The 16709-nt window shown below is 44.1% G+C and overlaps 2 protein-coding genes across 2 annotated transcripts in view; both read left to right on the top strand.

Moving 5' to 3' along the window:
• Positions 1–16709, top strand: part of LOC127580023 (uncharacterized) — a 399650-nt gene that overhangs the window by 126334 nt on the left and 256607 nt on the right.
• m1ap (meiosis 1 associated protein) overlaps positions 1–16709 on the top strand; it is a 60247-nt gene that overhangs the window by 16173 nt on the left and 27365 nt on the right. The window contains exons 4-5 of the mRNA XM_052033220.1: positions 9798–9987; positions 15230–15376. Coding sequence (XP_051889180.1) covers positions 9798–9987; positions 15230–15376 — 337 coding nt within the window. The remainder of the gene's footprint in view (positions 1–9797; positions 9988–15229; positions 15377–16709) is intronic.

Raw genomic sequence — 16709 nt, 5'->3', positions numbered from 1 at the left:
GTGGTCTAACCAGAGTTTAGTAAAGCTGCATCATCACTTCGCGGCTCTTAAACTCGATCCCCCAACTAACATCCCATACGCTTTCTTAACTACCCTATCCACCTGCGAGGCAACTTTCAGTGACCTGTGGATATGAACCCCCAGATCCCTCTGCTGCTCTATACTGCCCAGAATCCTGCCATTTACCTTGTATTCCGCCTTGGAGTTTGTCCTTCCAAAGTGTACTACCTCACACTTCTCTGGATTGAACTCCATCTGCCACTTGTCAGCCCAGCTCTGCATCCTATCAATATCCCTCTGCAAGCTTCGACAGCCCTCCACACTATCCACAACACCACCGATCTTTGTGTCATCTGAAAACTTGCTAACCCAGCCTTCCACCCCCTCATCTAAGTCGTTAATAAATATCGCAAAAAGTAGAGGTCCCAGAACCGATCCCTGCGGGACACCACTAGTCACAGCCCTCCAATCCAAATGCACTCCCTCCCCCACAACGCTCTGCTTTCTACAGGCAAGCCAATTTTGAATCTACACAGCCAAGCCTCCCCGGATCCCTTGGCCTCTGACCTTCTGAAGAATCCTACCATGCGGAACCTTGTCAAATGCCTTACTAAAATCCACGTAGACCACATCCACTGCACTACCCTCATCAATCTTCCTGGTCACCTCCTCAAAGAACCCTATTAGGCTTGTGAGGCAAGATCTTCCCTTCACAAAGCCATGCTGGCTGTCCCTAATCAGTCCATGTTTCTCCAAATGCTCATAGATCCTATCTCTTAGAATCCTTTCCTTACCCAGCACAGACGTAAGGCTCACCAGTCTATAATTCCCTGGACTACCCCTACTACCTTTTTTGAATAAGGGGACAACATTCGCCACCCTCCAATCCTCCGGTACCATCCCCATTGACAACGAGGACTCAAAGATCCTAACCAACGTTTCAGCAATCTCCTCCCTCGCCACACGAAGCAGCCTGGGGAATATTCCGTCAGGCCCCGGGGACTTATCTGTCCTAATATTTTCTAACAACTCCAACACATCCTCTCTCTTAATATCTACATACTCTGGAACATTACCCTCACCTACACTGTTCTCAGCATCATCAAGACCCCTCTCCTTGGTGAATACTGAAGAGAAGTATTCATTGAGAACCTCACCCACTTCCACAGCTTCCAGGCACATCCTCCCACCTTTGTCTTTAATTGGACCTACCTTTACTCTCGTCATCCTTCTGCTCTTCACAAACGAGAAAAAACCTTGGGATTTTCCTTAACCCTACTCACCAAAGCCTTTTCATGTCCCCTTCTTGCTCTCCTCAGCCCCTTCTTAAGTTCCTTCCTTGCTACTCTATATTCCTCATGAGCCCTATCGTATTCTTGCTGCTTACACCTTATGTATGCTGCCTTCTTCTTCCTAAGTAGATGTTCCACCTCTCTTGTCACCCATGGTTCCTTCACCCTGCCATTCTTTCTCTGCCTCACCGGGACAAATTTATCCCTAACATCCTGCAAGAGATCCCTGAACAGCAACCACATCTCCATAGTACATTTCCCTTCAAAAATGTCATCCCAATTTACAGTCCCAAGTTCTAGCCTTATAGCCTCATAATTTGCCCTTCCACAATTAAATATCTTCCCGTCCTCTTTGCTCCTATCCCTGTCCATGACAATTCTAAAGGTTATGGAGCAATGGTCACTGTCCCCCAAATGCTCACCCACCGATAGATCTACCACCTGACCCGGTTCATTACCTAAAACTAGATCTAATATGGCATTCCCTCGAGTCGGCCTGTTGACATACTGCGTCAGGAATCCGTCCTGGACACACTTAACAAACTGCGCCCCGTCTAAACCTTTGGCACTAAGTAGGTGCCAATCAATATTTGGATAGTTGAAGTCTCCCATTATAATAACCCTGTTATTTTCGCATCTCTCCAAAAACTGCCTCCCAATCTGCTCCTCAGTATCCCTACTGCTACCAGGGGGCCTATAGAATACTGCCCCTTTCTTATTCCTAACTTCCACCCATATTGACTCTAGAGCGGATCCTTCTACATTATCCACCCTTTCTGCAGCTGTAACTGTATCCCTGACCAGTATTGCCACCCCTCCTCCTCTTCTCCCCACCTCCCAATCCCTTTTAAAACACTGAAAACCAGGAATATTCAATATTCATTCCTGCCCCGATGTCAGCCATGTCTCTGTAATAGCCACAATATCATAGTCCCATGTACTTATCCAAGCTCTCAGTTCATGTCCCTTGTTCCTGATGCTTCTCACATTCAAGTAAATGCACTTTAGCCCATCCACCTTACTACTTTTGTAGCCTGTACTCTGCTTCTCCTTCCTCAAAGCCTCTCTACCTGTCAGATCTGACTTTTCCCCATCCCCTTCTTCCTCTGACCTACTCCTCCGGTTCCCTTCCCCCTCGCAATCTAGTTTAAACCCTCCTGAACCACCCTAGCAAACTTGACCGCAAGGATATTGGCCCCCCTCAAGTTCGGGTGTAACCCGTCCTCTCTGTACAGGTCCCACCTTCCGCAGAAGAGATCCCAATGATCCAAAAATCTAAAACCCTCCCTCCTGCACCGACTTCTCAGCCACGCATTTATCTGCCATCTCCTCCTATTCCTACCTTCACTATCGCGTGGCACTGGCAGCAATCCCGAGATCGCTACCCTCGAGGTCCTGTTCTTCAGCCTTCTGCCTAGCTCGCTAAACTCACTTTTCAGGACCTCATCCCTCTTCCCACCTATGTCATTGGTACCAACATAAACCACGACTTCTGGCTGTTCTCCCTCCCACTCTACAATCCTGTGGATCCAATCAGTGACATCCCGGACCCTGGCACCTGGGAGGCAACAAACCATCTGGGATTCATGCTCACTGCCCCAGAACCTCCTGTCTGTTTCCCTGACTATCGAGTCCCCTATCACTACTGCCTTCCTCTTCTCCTCCCTTCCCTTCTGAGCAGCAGGACCGGTCCCAGTGCCACAGACCTGGCTACTGCTGCTAGGCCCCGGCAGGTCATCTCCCTCAACAGCCTCCAAAGCAGAAAACCTGTTACTGAGGGGAACAGCCTCCAGGGTCCTCTGCTGTATCTGCCTGTTCGTTTTCTTTTCCCTCTTCCCTCCCCTGACAGTCACCCTTCTATCTACTTCCTGGACTCCAGAATTACCTGCTGTAAGGGGGGTGACCGTCTCCTTATGTACAGTATCTACAAAGCTCTCCCCCTCCCTGATGCTGCACAGTGTTTGAAGCTGTAACTCCAGCTCATCGATTTTGAGCCGAAGTTCCTCCAGCCTCAAGCACTGACTGCAGATGTGGCCATCGTGGACCGCAGCAAGGTCCACAAATTCCCACATCGAGCAGCTGCAGCTCACCACCCTGTCCTCCACCTGAACTAATTCCTTTCTCTTCCCCCTTGTTTTTCCTACTTAAATATTAATCACAGATAACAAGTAAACCTTACCTTTCCCTACCTACCAGCTACTCACCTGCCTTGCCCCTTTACGCCAAAGCCTCTTAAGCCAAAGCCCGACCACTCTGCTCCCTCTCACTCAGCTGCCTGCTCTGACGCTGCCCGCTGGATATGGCGGTTTGCTTTTTAAACTGCCCGTGCCGCGCCTGCGCACTCCAGCCCCCACTCCTCCCAACTAAAATTTATAGAAACAGTTAAGAAAGAACCTTATAAAAATCTAACCCTAATAATCACAACCCTATTAAAAACTAACCCTTATAATTAAAACCCTATTTTAAAATAGGTAAAAAAGTAAAACTTAAAATCCGTCCCCTTGTGTTAGCCATTGTCGCACTGGGAAAAGTCTCTGACTGTCCACTCGATCTGTGCCTCTTATCATCTTGTGCTCCTCTGTCAAGTCACCTCTCATCCTCCTTCACTCCAAAGAGAAAAGCCCTAGCTCGCTCAACCTATCCTCATAAGATATGCTCTCCAATCCAGGCAACATCCTGGTAAATCTCCTCTGCACCCTCTCTTAAGCTTCCACATCCTTCCTATAATGAGGTGACCAGACTGAATACAATACTCCAAGTGTGGTCGTACCAGAGTTCTATAGAGCTGCAACATTACCTCGTGGCTCTTGAACTCAATACCCTGACTAATGAAGGCCAACACTCCATACGCTTTCTTAACAACCCTATCGACCTGCATGGCAACCTTGAGGGATCTATGGACGTGGACCCCAAGGTCCCTCTGTTCCTCCACACTGCTAAGAGTCCTGCCATTAACCTTGTATTCTGCCTTCAAATTTGATCTCCCAAAGTGTATCACTTCACACTTATCTGGGTTGAACTCCATCTGCCACTTCTCAGCCCACCTCTGCATTCTATAAATATCCTGTTGTAATATACAGCAACCTTCTGCACTATCCACAACACCACCAACCTCCGTGTCATCAGCAAACTTACTAACCCACCCTTCCCCATTCTCATAGAACATAGAACATAGAAAAACTACAGCATAATTCAGGCCCTTCAGCCCACAAAGCTGTGCCAAACATGTCCCAACCCTAGAAATTACTAGGCTTACCCATAGCCCTCTATTTTTCTCAGCTCCATGTACCTATCCAACAGTCTCTTAAAAGACCCTATCATATCCGCCTCCACCACCGTTGCCGGCAGCCCATTCCATGCCCTCACCACTCTCTGAGTAAAAAACTTACTCCTGACATCTCCCCTATACCTACTCCCCAGCTCCTTAAACCTATGTCCTCTTGTGGCCACCATTTCAGCCCTGGGGAAAAGCCTCTGACTAAATGACTCATCCAAGTCATTTATAAAAATCACAAAGAACAGGGGTCCTACAACAGATCCCTGAGGAACACCACTGGTCACCGACCTCCAGGCAGAATACTCTCCATCTACAACCACCCCCTGTCTTCTATGGGCGAGCCAATTCTGAATCCACACAGCCAGGTTTCCCTGGATCCCATGCCTCCTGACTTTCTGAATGAGCCTTCCATGAGGAACCTTATCAAACCCCTTACTAAAATCCATGCCACCACATCCACTGCACTACCTTCATCAATCCTGGCATGGTTTCTCCCCTTTGAATAAAACAATTAAGCACAAACTGTTTATGTAACTTTAGTAGTTTATTTTTTGAAGCCCACATACTCTGATTTTAGATTCATGACAGATTGAACCATAGAACCATACAGCACAAAACAGGCCCTTCGGCCCACCGTGTCGTGCCATCCATCAGACCACCCTCACACTACCTAACCCCTTCCTCCTGCATATCCCTCTATCTCACGTTCCTCCATATGCCTATCCAACAAGCTCTTGAACCTGTTCAATGTATCTGCCTCCACCATCGCCCCAGGCAGTGCATTCCATGCACCAACCACTCTTTGGGTGAAAAACCTCCCTCTGACATCTCCCCTGAACCTCCCACCCATAACCTTAAAGCCATGACCTCTCGTCTTGAGCATTGGTGCCCTGGGAAGGAGGCGCTGACTGTCTACTCTATCTATTCCTCTCAATATTTTATATACCTCTATCATGTCTCCTCTCATCCTCCTCCTTTCCAGTGAATAAAGCCCTAGCACCTTAAGCCTCTCCTCATATTCAATACTCTCCAATCCAGGCAGCATCCTGGTAAATCTCCTCTGCACCCTCTCCAATGCCTCCACATCCTTCCTATAATGAGGCGACCAGAACTGAACACAGTACTCTAAGTGTGGCCTAACTAGAGTTTTGTAAAGCTGCATCATCACCTCGCGGCTCTTAAACTCAATCCCACGACTTATGAAAGCCAACATCCCATTGGCCTTCTTAACTGCTCTTTCCACCTGTGAGGCAACTTTCAACGAACTGTGAATATGAACCCCCAGATCCCTCTGCTCCTCCACACTGCCAAGTACCTTGCCGTTTACCCTGTACTCTGCCCTGGAGTTTGTCCTTCCAAAGTGTACCACCTCACACTTCTCCAGATTGAACTCCATCTGCCACTTGTCAGCCCAGCTCTGCATCCTATCAATATCCCTCTGTAAGCTCCGACAGCCCTCCACACTATCCACAACACCGCCTATCTTAGTGTCGTCCGCAAACACCGCCTATCTTAGTGATCTTTAACAGGTTTTCTTTAGTCTTGCATGATACCTTCTGTAGCTTGGACTTCCACAGAGTTAACAATCCTGAGCTCTTCAGCTTCTCCTCATGGTTCCAGTGCCTGTAGTTGGGAAGTTGAGTTCTTTTTCTGCACTGCATTCAATACTCAGAGAGCCTTGCTGTCGAAAGGAAACCAAATTACACACAAAATCATGCACTCTCAAAAGTTTTGCTCTATCTCACTGGCTATACATCCAAAGATCCAACCAGCATTCCTGGCAAGTGGTTTCATCAACATTTCTGAAAGCATCAAGTTTTCAACATTGTTTCCAGATGCATCAAAAGGATGTAACATTTAAAGTCATTAGTGAGGATGTTTGCTGATGTTTGCGCAATGTTTACTTCCAATTATAACTCCATGATAAATGAAGTAGCCCATGTCTGAATATAGGAAGACCTAGACAACATTCAGGCATGGCTGATAAGTGGCAAGTAACATTTGTGCAATTAAAATGCTAGGCAATAACTATCTCCAACAAGGGAGAATCGACTCTTTGATATTCAATGGGATTACCATTGCCAATCTTCTACCATCAACATCACGGAAGTTGCCATTGACCAGAACTCAACTGGACCTGCCGTTTAAATACTATACCATGCAGCTCTGGTCACCACACTATTAAGAAAGGTGTGATAGCGCTGGAAAGGGTGCAGAGGAGATTCACCAGAATTTTGCCTGGGATGGAGCATTTAATTTATGAGGAGAAGCTGGGTCTGTTTTCCCTGGAGTGGAGGAGGTTAAGAGGTGACATGACTGAGGTATATAAGATTATGAGTATAGATAGGATAGACTGCTGAAAACTTTTCCCCATATCAGAGGCAGATAAACCAGTGGCCATAGATTTAGGGTAAGGGATTAAGAGATTTAGAGGGGATCAGAGGGGGATCATTATCACCAGGAGGATGGTGAGTACCTACAATACACTGCCTGAGAGAGTGATAGAAGCAGAGTCGCTGACAGTAAGATACCTTTCTTCGTCACATGTACATTGAAACACACAGTGAAATGCATCTTTTGCGTAGAGTGTTCTTGGGGCAGCCCGCAAGTGTTGCCACGCTTTGGGCGCCAACATAGCATGCCCACAACTTCCTAACCCGTATGTCTTTGGAATGTGGGAGGAACCCGGAGCACCCGAAGGAAACCCACGCAGACACAGGGAGAACGTACAAACTCCTTACAGGCAGCAGCTGGAATTGAACCCGGGTCGCTGGCGCTGTAATAGCGTTACACTAGCTGCTGCACTACACAGTAGTTAAGAAGTGTCCAGATGCGCAATTGAATTGCCGAAACATAAATGATAATAGGCCACAGGTTGGAAGATGGGATTAATTATGAATGGGTCCCCACTAGTCAGCGTGGATGTGGTGGTCTGAATGGCAAGTTTCCTGACTGTATGACCCAAAACATGCATACCTCCACCACATATATAAATAACTTGGATGAGAATATAGGTAGTATGATTATTAAGTTTGCAGACAACACAAAATTTGGGAAGTCAAATTCTGGTAGGACATATAAAGTAAATGGCAGCAATCTTAGAGATGTTGATGTAGAAAGGACCTTGTTAATTGGTTTATTAATGTCACATGTACCAAGATACAGTGAAAAGCTTTGTTTTGCATGCCACCTAGGTAGATGATTCAAAACATAAGTACACCAAGGTAGTACAAAAGGAAAAGCAATAACAGAACGCAGAATACAGTGTTGCAGTTACAGAGAAACTGCAGTCCAGGTCGACAGATAAGGTGCAAGGGCCATGACGAGGCAGAATGAGACATCAAGAGTTCATCTTTATCGTACAAGAGGTCCACTCAAGTGACTTATAACAGCGGGATAGGAGCTGTCCTTGGGGAGCAAGTCGATTGCAAAGTGACGACACAGGTGGATAGGGTAGTAAAAAAGGCATTTAGAATGCTTGCTTTCACAGGCTGGTGCGGCATTGAGTATAAGAGTTAGGATGTCATGTTGTAGTTGATCAGTATATTGGTTGGACGGCATTTAGAGAATTGTGTACAGTTCCAGTTGGCACACGACAGGAATTATATGGTACCAACGGAGAGAGTGCAAAAGAGATTCACCAGGAGGCTCCCTGGACTCAAGGGCTGTAGTTATAAGGAGTATAAGGAGAGATTGGATAGGGTGCATTTTCTACTATTACCCACTTTTCCAAAGAAATTTCTGGTGATTCTGGCCCAGGTAGTTTTGTTACTGAAATTCACAGAAATAGGTTGAAACTGTTGCCAAGAAATTGGGCCTATTTGTGTCTATTCTTAATTGTAAATTGTATGTAAAAATCCTTTTGCTCATTTCAAAGAGTTGACACACCCGTTGAGGTATTTCACACATGACAACATTGTTAATGTGTGCAGGCTATGTTTCTGACCTACTATCAGAAATTGGATCAAAGGATTGTAAACTATGACCTTTGTGTTTCACTCACTGTTAAACAGGAGCAAATCATACTGAAAGCCAGGAATCTTGTGTTCACCAAGTAAATTAGTTTTCACATGCTGCCTTTTGCACACGTGAAGCACCGCAAAAGATTGAAATATCTCTACAATCTTCACCTCAACACAAAGTGCTCCACTCACTGACTACAATGCCACTGTTGTTCGCAATGGCAGTGTTTCAATCATGTCACAGAGTGCGATTGGTCCATAGCAATGTTGACCCAATCAGATGTCCAGTGTTTAGTTTTACTCCTTCCTCATCACAATTTCCTTCATCTCCAGGGCAGTCTAAATACCATCAGTATGGCTGCCCTGCAGCATGCATTTGAACTAAACTGACCTCAGTAAAAATGCGTTCTGCAAATGACATCGCAGCAGTGAGTTCTGCATGTAACTGCCAACCATAAACGCACAACCATAATGATCTCTTAAATGATGCCCCAATTTTTAGACTTTGTTTAGTGACTTGCAATTTATACAAAAAGCACTTAAGCTCAAAAAGAAACTACAAAATAATTGATGATTTTAATTTAAGTAGTCCAACAGGAAACTGGTGAGATTGGGAGCAACATTAGTTTCACACCCCAAATTATTTTATTCAAGTTAACATGCAATAGTATTGGGTGGGGCAAGAAATCGGAGATCGGGCCCCTTTGATTATGAGCTTTCTTTATTTGTATTTTTCCTTTGGGGTTCCAACCCACAAATTAGGATAAAATTAATTACTATTGAATGTAGGAATTTAAGTTTTTTGTGTTGTCCGGTGTTTAAATACACTGCTTGTTTCAATACACTACTGCTTCTGGGAGGTCTCAGTAATCTGCAGCATCCACAGAGAGAACAGATCCCTTTGTCTGTGTTGGCTCAGCATTGAGCACAACACCCACAGTGCTCCTAAAATAGGGATTTAAAGAAAATCACCCAGATGCCTCACTCCTGCTGGAATATTTGCATGTTTAAAGGCTCATGGATAAAGGACGGCCATTTGAGTGAGGTAGTCGAACAGGGACAGGAATCATCGAGCACCAACATCTTCAGGAGGTGGTGAAAAATTTAAAGAGAAAATCATAATCAAATAATGAGATAAAATGATTCCAGAAAACGATCTGAAAGAACATATGGTGTTTGAACTCACTCAGCCAAAAGAAATGTTCTAAATGTTAACATATTAATCATTGACTTTTAATAACTCTCGTTTATTTCTTGCCTTCACAGATTACAGTACTTACCACCCAGCCTGGGAAGCAAGTGGTGAAGCAACTTGAGTCAGGTCTCAGTGAGACTGATTTAGTCAGTGTTAGGCGCTTACAGGTACTGCAAGTATCCAGCTCTAACGCAATGGAACTGATGGACATGCCTTGCAGCACACAGTCAATCCTATCTGGTGAAGTAAACAACTCTGATGGTTTGTATTTGGAGTAAATGGGATTTGTTTATTTAAGTTACGGACATATTTTTTATTCAATGCTACTTGTATCCCTTATTGAATTTTTAAAAGAAAATTAGGTAATTCAGCAAACATCTGCAACTAAAATTGAAAACTTGCTGATCTGTGTGGCTTAGTATTACATTGACATACTTGCACACTCAGCCACCAGACAAGCTCAAAAATGCTGACTCAGTTATACTTTCCACCCACATTTATTAGGGTAGATTTTAACTATACTGCAGTAGAAAATAGGTGATAACAAATCTGTAACCTTTTTTTTATTTCCTTTGAGAACTACTGCTGTTGGCTTCCAGTAACTGCCCACAAGCTTTCAGAATTACCCTTGAATGTTTTGTGTAGATCTGACACCCTTCATTTTATTTTCATAAAATAGTAAGTTTTTATTTGACGGACCTACTTTTGTCTCTTTCAGATTCTGGGAATAAAAGGTAAAAGTCTGTTCTAAATGGAATTTTAAATAAATATGCCTTTTTCTTTTTTTATTTTTTTTGTTTAATTTTCAGCACCCATATTGGGCTAGAAATGTATTTCTGTCCAAAAGCATGCCGGGATCTCATTAAAATGGCTTGTGTTTCCATTACTGTTTTACATTGACTGCACATCTGTTTGGGGTCGGAAGTGGATGTGGGCAGAAATTCTGTATCTGTGTAACACCAGCCAGCCAATTCCTCGTAAAAGGGAGCTAAACTCTGGCTCCAACCACACAGCACTTTTGCAGAGACAAATGTCTGCAAGTGTTGCATGGGGGGCGGGGGGGCAGCCACATTCTCTGATTGTGTATGTTTTTTCAGTTTCTCATGTTTTCTTATGACATAGAATGAGGCATTTGGTTCACCAGCCTATGCCAGCTTTCAGAGAAATGCCATCAATCCCCTTCGCCGTTTATTTTCCTATAATCTATTCTCTCTCACATGCCCATCAACTACCTGCTCCTACCATTCTCCTACCACCCACCTGCACTAGGTGAAATTTACAGTAGCCATTGAACCTACCAACCAGGTTGTGTGAGGAAACTGGAACACCCTAGGGAATACCAGGTGGTTCTTGCAAGCTCCGTACATTCTGTGTGCCTGTGATGCTGCTCTGAGTATGTTTTTCATTGCACCTGTGCATGCATGTACTTGTGCATATGGCAATAAACTCGACTCTGACTTTTGAACTTCAAGTAGGAGTTCAGTATTGAACTTGGATCTTTAGAGTTATGAGGCACCAGCACTAATTGCTGCACCACTGCTGAGAAAAAGCTCCTACAAAGAGCAAAATGATAAAGAACAAATAATCTGTTTTCATGATTTTGGTTGAGGGATAAATATTGGATAGGATATTGAGCATTGGACGTTTTCCTCATATCATTTTGGTTCTTGATTCTTCCCTTAATGGGAACAGTTCCCTCTGTCTGTTGTGTCTGGACCCTTTGTGATTTTAAACCTTTAACAAAACTCCTTGCAGTCTCCTCTATTCCATGGAGAACTCCAATCAGACCTTTTATCTGAAGTCTCCCATCCTGGAATTATCAAAGTAGATCCTTTCTGCACCCACTCTAACTTCACATTTTTCCTAATGTGTGGTGACTAGAATCTAGTTGTGGCTGAAACAGTGTTTTACAAAGGTTCATCTTGACTTCCTTGCTCTCTTCGCCTCTGTGGATAATGCCTAGGACCCTCTGTGCTTTTTTAAATATTTTACATACAAGTATACAAACTTGGAGGAAGTAGGCCACTTGGGCCCTGGAGGCTGCTCTGCCATTAAATAAATCTGCATTCCAGTTGACCATGGTAGCTTTTCACCCTTTTCTTTATCAAGGATCTGTCTACCTCTTCCTTAAAAGTGAATACTGCTTCGACCAGCCTTGAGGATTTGGTTCATTTGGTGTCAGTACATCTGGTCTATCGTCAGGAAGTACTGGCTAGACTCCTAATTAATACCCAGCAAAGACTGCTGGAAGCATGCAGTGGGGTACTCAGTGAGGGCAGGAGAATGATTATCTGTGATGAATAATCAGCCATTACTCAGTGCCTAGGTCTTCCCATGATGAATAGTCACTTGGGGAGGATATTGGTGGAACATTATCAAACTTAAACCATAATTCAGCACACAGTCTTAACATGAGCACCAAAGCATCCCATGAGATCAATATGATTAGGTGAGGGGAGCAGCAAGCAAGATAGGAGAGTCCAGGACCTTCTCTGAAGGGCTGGACTGATCACCTATCTCCTGAGGATCTCAGGGAGGACATCTCTGACATAAATCGCTAAGTGAAAAATGTCTCAGGCAATTCTCTTCATAGAGGTGCCATCACTTAGCTATGACACCAGCTGCAATCACATCTCAAACTTCATACCAGACTGTGGACCACAATATGTCATACTTTTAAGTCACATGCTGCAGCAATCTCCCTGCTCATTGCCTTGATCTAAACAACACTGTATTTAACTTACCACAATGAAAATTAGATAATAGCAGCATGAAGTTTCAGCCACAGAATGCTAAGCTGGAACGTGGCTGATCTGAACAATATCGAAAGGGAAGACATGACTGCTTTGCTGAACAACTCTGCCAAAGTGATTGAACTTCCACTTGGTTTACTCTTTAATATTCCACTCCCACTGATTTTCTTTGTTCTTGGCCTCCTACACTGCTCCAGCAAAGCTCAACACAAGGTGCAACACTTCTGAAAAGATACATTACAGCCTTCAGGGCTCAACATTGGATTCAACAATTTTAGGTAATCTTGTAGAAATATAGAATCATGAAAAGAATTATGACAGAAGAAGGCCATACAGCTCATTGTGCCTGTGCCAGTCAAGAAAGAACTATTCAACCTTATCCCACGTTCTGCAATTGATCCATAGCCCTGCAGATCACAGGTCTTCAAGTATACATAGACATTTTAGACGTGGTGAGGTTTTCTGCCAGGTTCCAGACCACTATCCCAGGTTCTAAAGGAAATACAAGAGACTTTGCAGATGCTGGAATCTAGAGCAACACACACAAAATGCTGGAGGAATTCAGCAGGTCAGGCAGCATACCGTATATGGAGAGAAATAAACAGCCGACGTTTCGGGTTGAGACCCTTCATCAGGACTAAAAAGGAAGAGGGCAAAAGCCGTAATAAGAAGGTGGGAGGAGGGGGAGGGGGAGGAGCACACGCAGGCAGGTGATAGGTGAGTTCAGGTGAAAGGGGGAAGGTAGGAGGGTGCGGCTGGGGGAGGGGGGAGAAGTAAGAAGCTGAAAGGTGATAGGTAGAGGAGGCAAAGGGCTGAAGAAGAAGGAATCCGGTAGGAGAGGGCAGTGGACCATGGCATAAAGGGAAAGATGTGAGGGGGAAATAGGCATCCCTTTCCCCACCCTCAGGACCTGCCCATCCCCCTGCTCATGACCTGCCTATCCCCCACCTCCTTCCCTTTATTCCATGGTCTACTGCCCTCTCCTACTGGATTCCTTCTTTAGCCCTTTGCCTCTTCTACCTATCACCTCTCACTTCTCCCCCACCCTCCTACCTTCCCCCTGTCACCTGCCTGGATGTACTCCTCCCCCTCACCTGACCTTAATCCAGCTTCTGCCTTCTTCCTTTCCAGTCCTGACGAAGGGTCTGGACCCGAAACGTCGACGGTTTATTTCTCTCTATCGATGCTGCCTGACCTGCTGAGCTCCTCCAGCATTTTGTGTGTGTTGTTCTGAAGGAAATAGGTCCTTCATATTTATGCTACCTATGCCACTCATAATTTAATACACCTCAGTTAAACTTTCCCTCTCCATCCTCTGTTCCATAGAATACAACCTCAGACTGTCCAATCTTCACTTATAGCCAATTTTTTCCAGTCTTGGTAACATGCTGATAAATCTGCTCTATACTTTCTCTATCAAAGTTGCTCCTTTCCTGTGAATGATTGACCAAAACTTTAAACAATATTCAATCAGTAGCCTAACAAGCATTGTATACAATTCTAGCATAGCTTCCCTGCTCTTATATGCCTTGGTTAATAAAGGAAGCATGTCATATAACTTTTTAACTATTTTATTGATCTGCCCTGTTAACTTTGTGCATCTGTCGTTATCCATTCAAGATTTACATAGATTACATAGAACAGTACAGCACAGGAAGAGGCCCTCCGGCGAGCGATGTCTGTGCCGACCAGATGCCAAATTAACCTAAATCTCTTCTGCCTGCACATGATCCGTATCCCTCCATTCCCTGCATATTCACATATCTACTTCCACCACTACCCCAGCATTTACCACTGTGTAAAAAGACTTGCCCCGCACATCTCCTTTAAACTTTCCCCCTCTCACCTTATATGCATGTCCTCTGGTATTTTACATTTCTACCCTGGGGAAAGGATTCTGACTGTCTACCCTATCTATGCCTCTCATAGTTTTATAAACTTCTATCAGATCTCCCCTCAACCTCTGAGAAAACAACCCAGGTTTGTCAACCTCTCCTTATAGTTCGTACCCTCTGAACCAGGTAGTGTCCTGGTAAACCTCTTCTGTACCCTTTCCAAAGTCTCCATATCCTTCTTGTAATGGGGTGACCAGAATTCCTTCATACTTCTCAGTAACCTTCCATTTATTATGAATTCCATTGCTTTTTTTGCAGTTCTTCCAACGTATTACATCACACTTCTCTGGACTAAGCTTCACTTTCTACCAACATCAAAGAACCATATTTATCTTTCTTAAGTCTAAAGTTTTCCTTCTCAGGACTCCACAAGGAATCTGGTGGTGGAACATAGTGATTGATACATGCTGCTACATCTGTCAATAAGTAAAATCCGTACACAAGTTCAGATTCATTGCAAGTGGGATGTAGAGGGAGGATCAACAGGTAAACTCTGTAAAAGGATGAAAGGCAGATGAGATAAAATGACCAAAAGGTGGAAGATGCAAGGCAAATTAGAATGGCAATATGACAATTAAAAAACAGAAGGTGCAAATAAGAGAAAGAGAGATATGTTGTAAATAGTTGAGTGCAGTGCTGAGCTTCAATTTAATGAAAGATCTAAAAGATCACCCGATGGATAGAAATATTGTGCATCCATCACAACTTGACTTTACCTAATTTGAGTTGGCTGGATCATCCCAACCTTAGTTTCCAAGTTGCTAGTGAATGAAACTGTAGACCCTTAATGAATTGCGATCAGCACTGTTTTTGATGTATTTACCTTTTTAATCAACACCTCTTCTTTCTGTGCAGAATGCTCCATCCTGGGGACAGATATCGACCTGCAGATAATTGGGAATGACACAGTCAGCCTGGATAGTTTCTTCAAGAGTTGGTTACACAATCATGAAACAGACAAGGAACATCTCCATTTGTTGCTTGCAGATATGCGTCTTCCCAGTTCTACAGGAAGAAGTAATCATGATCAGTAGGAAAAGAGCTATTTTTGTGGCATCTTGAGCACATTAAGATTAAAAGGGAGGAGATATTAGATGTCTCAGCAGCATAAAGGTGCACAAATCCCCAGGCCCTGATGAGATGTATCCCAGGCTGCTATGGGAGGCTAGAGAGTAGATTGGCGGGGCTCTGGCAGAGATATTTAAATCTTTGTTGGCCACAGATGAGGTGCCAGATAACTAGAAGACAGCAAATGCAGTACCTTTTTTCAAGGAGGGCAGCAGGGATAAGCCAGGTAATTATGGGCCAGTGAGTCTAACGTCACTGATGGGGAAATTATTGGAAAAATCCCTGAGGGACAGGATTAATCTACACTTGGAAAGGCAGGGATTAATGAGGGATAGTCAGTATGGATTTATGGGTGGGAGATGTCTGGTTTATTTGTTTTTAGTTTTTGAAAAGGTAACTAATGAGGGCAGTGCAGTTGATGTGGTTTACATGGATTTCCATAAAGCCCTACATGGAAGGCAGGTCCCAAAGGCTAGCTCTTGGAATCTAAGGGAAGTTGGCAAATTGGATCCAAAATTGTCTTGATAAATGGAGACAGAGAGTGATGGTGGAAGATTGCTGTTGTGTTTGGAAGCTGTGACCAGCAGTCTAGTACAAGGATTAGTGCTGGGACCCTTGCTGTTTGTTAAAGACATTAATAACTTTGATGTGAATGGTATTGGTATTGGTATTGGTTTATTATTGTCACTTGTACCAAGGTACAGTGAAAAGCTTGTCTTACAAACCGATCTTACAGGTCAATTCATTACACAGTGCAGTTACATTGAGTTAGTACAAAGTGCATTGATGTAGTACAGGTAAAAACAGCAACAGTACAGAGTAAAGTGTCACAGTTACAGAGAAAGTGCAGTGCAATAAGGTGCAAGGTCACAACAAGGTAGATCTTGAGGTCATAGTCCATCTCATTGTATAAGGGAACTGTTCAATAGTCTTATCACAGTGGGGTAGAAGCTGTCCTTAAGTCTGGTGGTACAGTAAGTCTGAAGATGACATGAAAATTGATGGTGGTGTTGATAGGAGAGTAGTCAGGCGACAGAATGGTAATGATCACCTATTAAGTTGGGCAGGGCAATGGCAGATGGGACTTAATCCTGATAAATGTGAGGTGATGTATTTTGGGAGTGGTCTAAGAAGGAATAGGACATTTACTACGAACGTTACGCCTTAGGGATTATTGAGTAACAGAGGCAACTTGGTGTTTAAATCCAAAGATCTCTGAAAGTGGCCACACAGGTAGATGGAGTAGTAAGGAAGGCACATGGGATGC

The sequence above is a fragment of the Pristis pectinata genome, chromosome 2 (assembly GCF_009764475.1).
Source record: "Pristis pectinata isolate sPriPec2 chromosome 2, sPriPec2.1.pri, whole genome shotgun sequence".
NCBI lineage: Eukaryota > Metazoa > Chordata > Chondrichthyes > Rhinopristiformes > Pristidae > Pristis > Pristis pectinata.
Note: the sequence above shows the minus strand (reverse complement) of the source record. Positions and strands in the feature narration are given on the sequence as shown.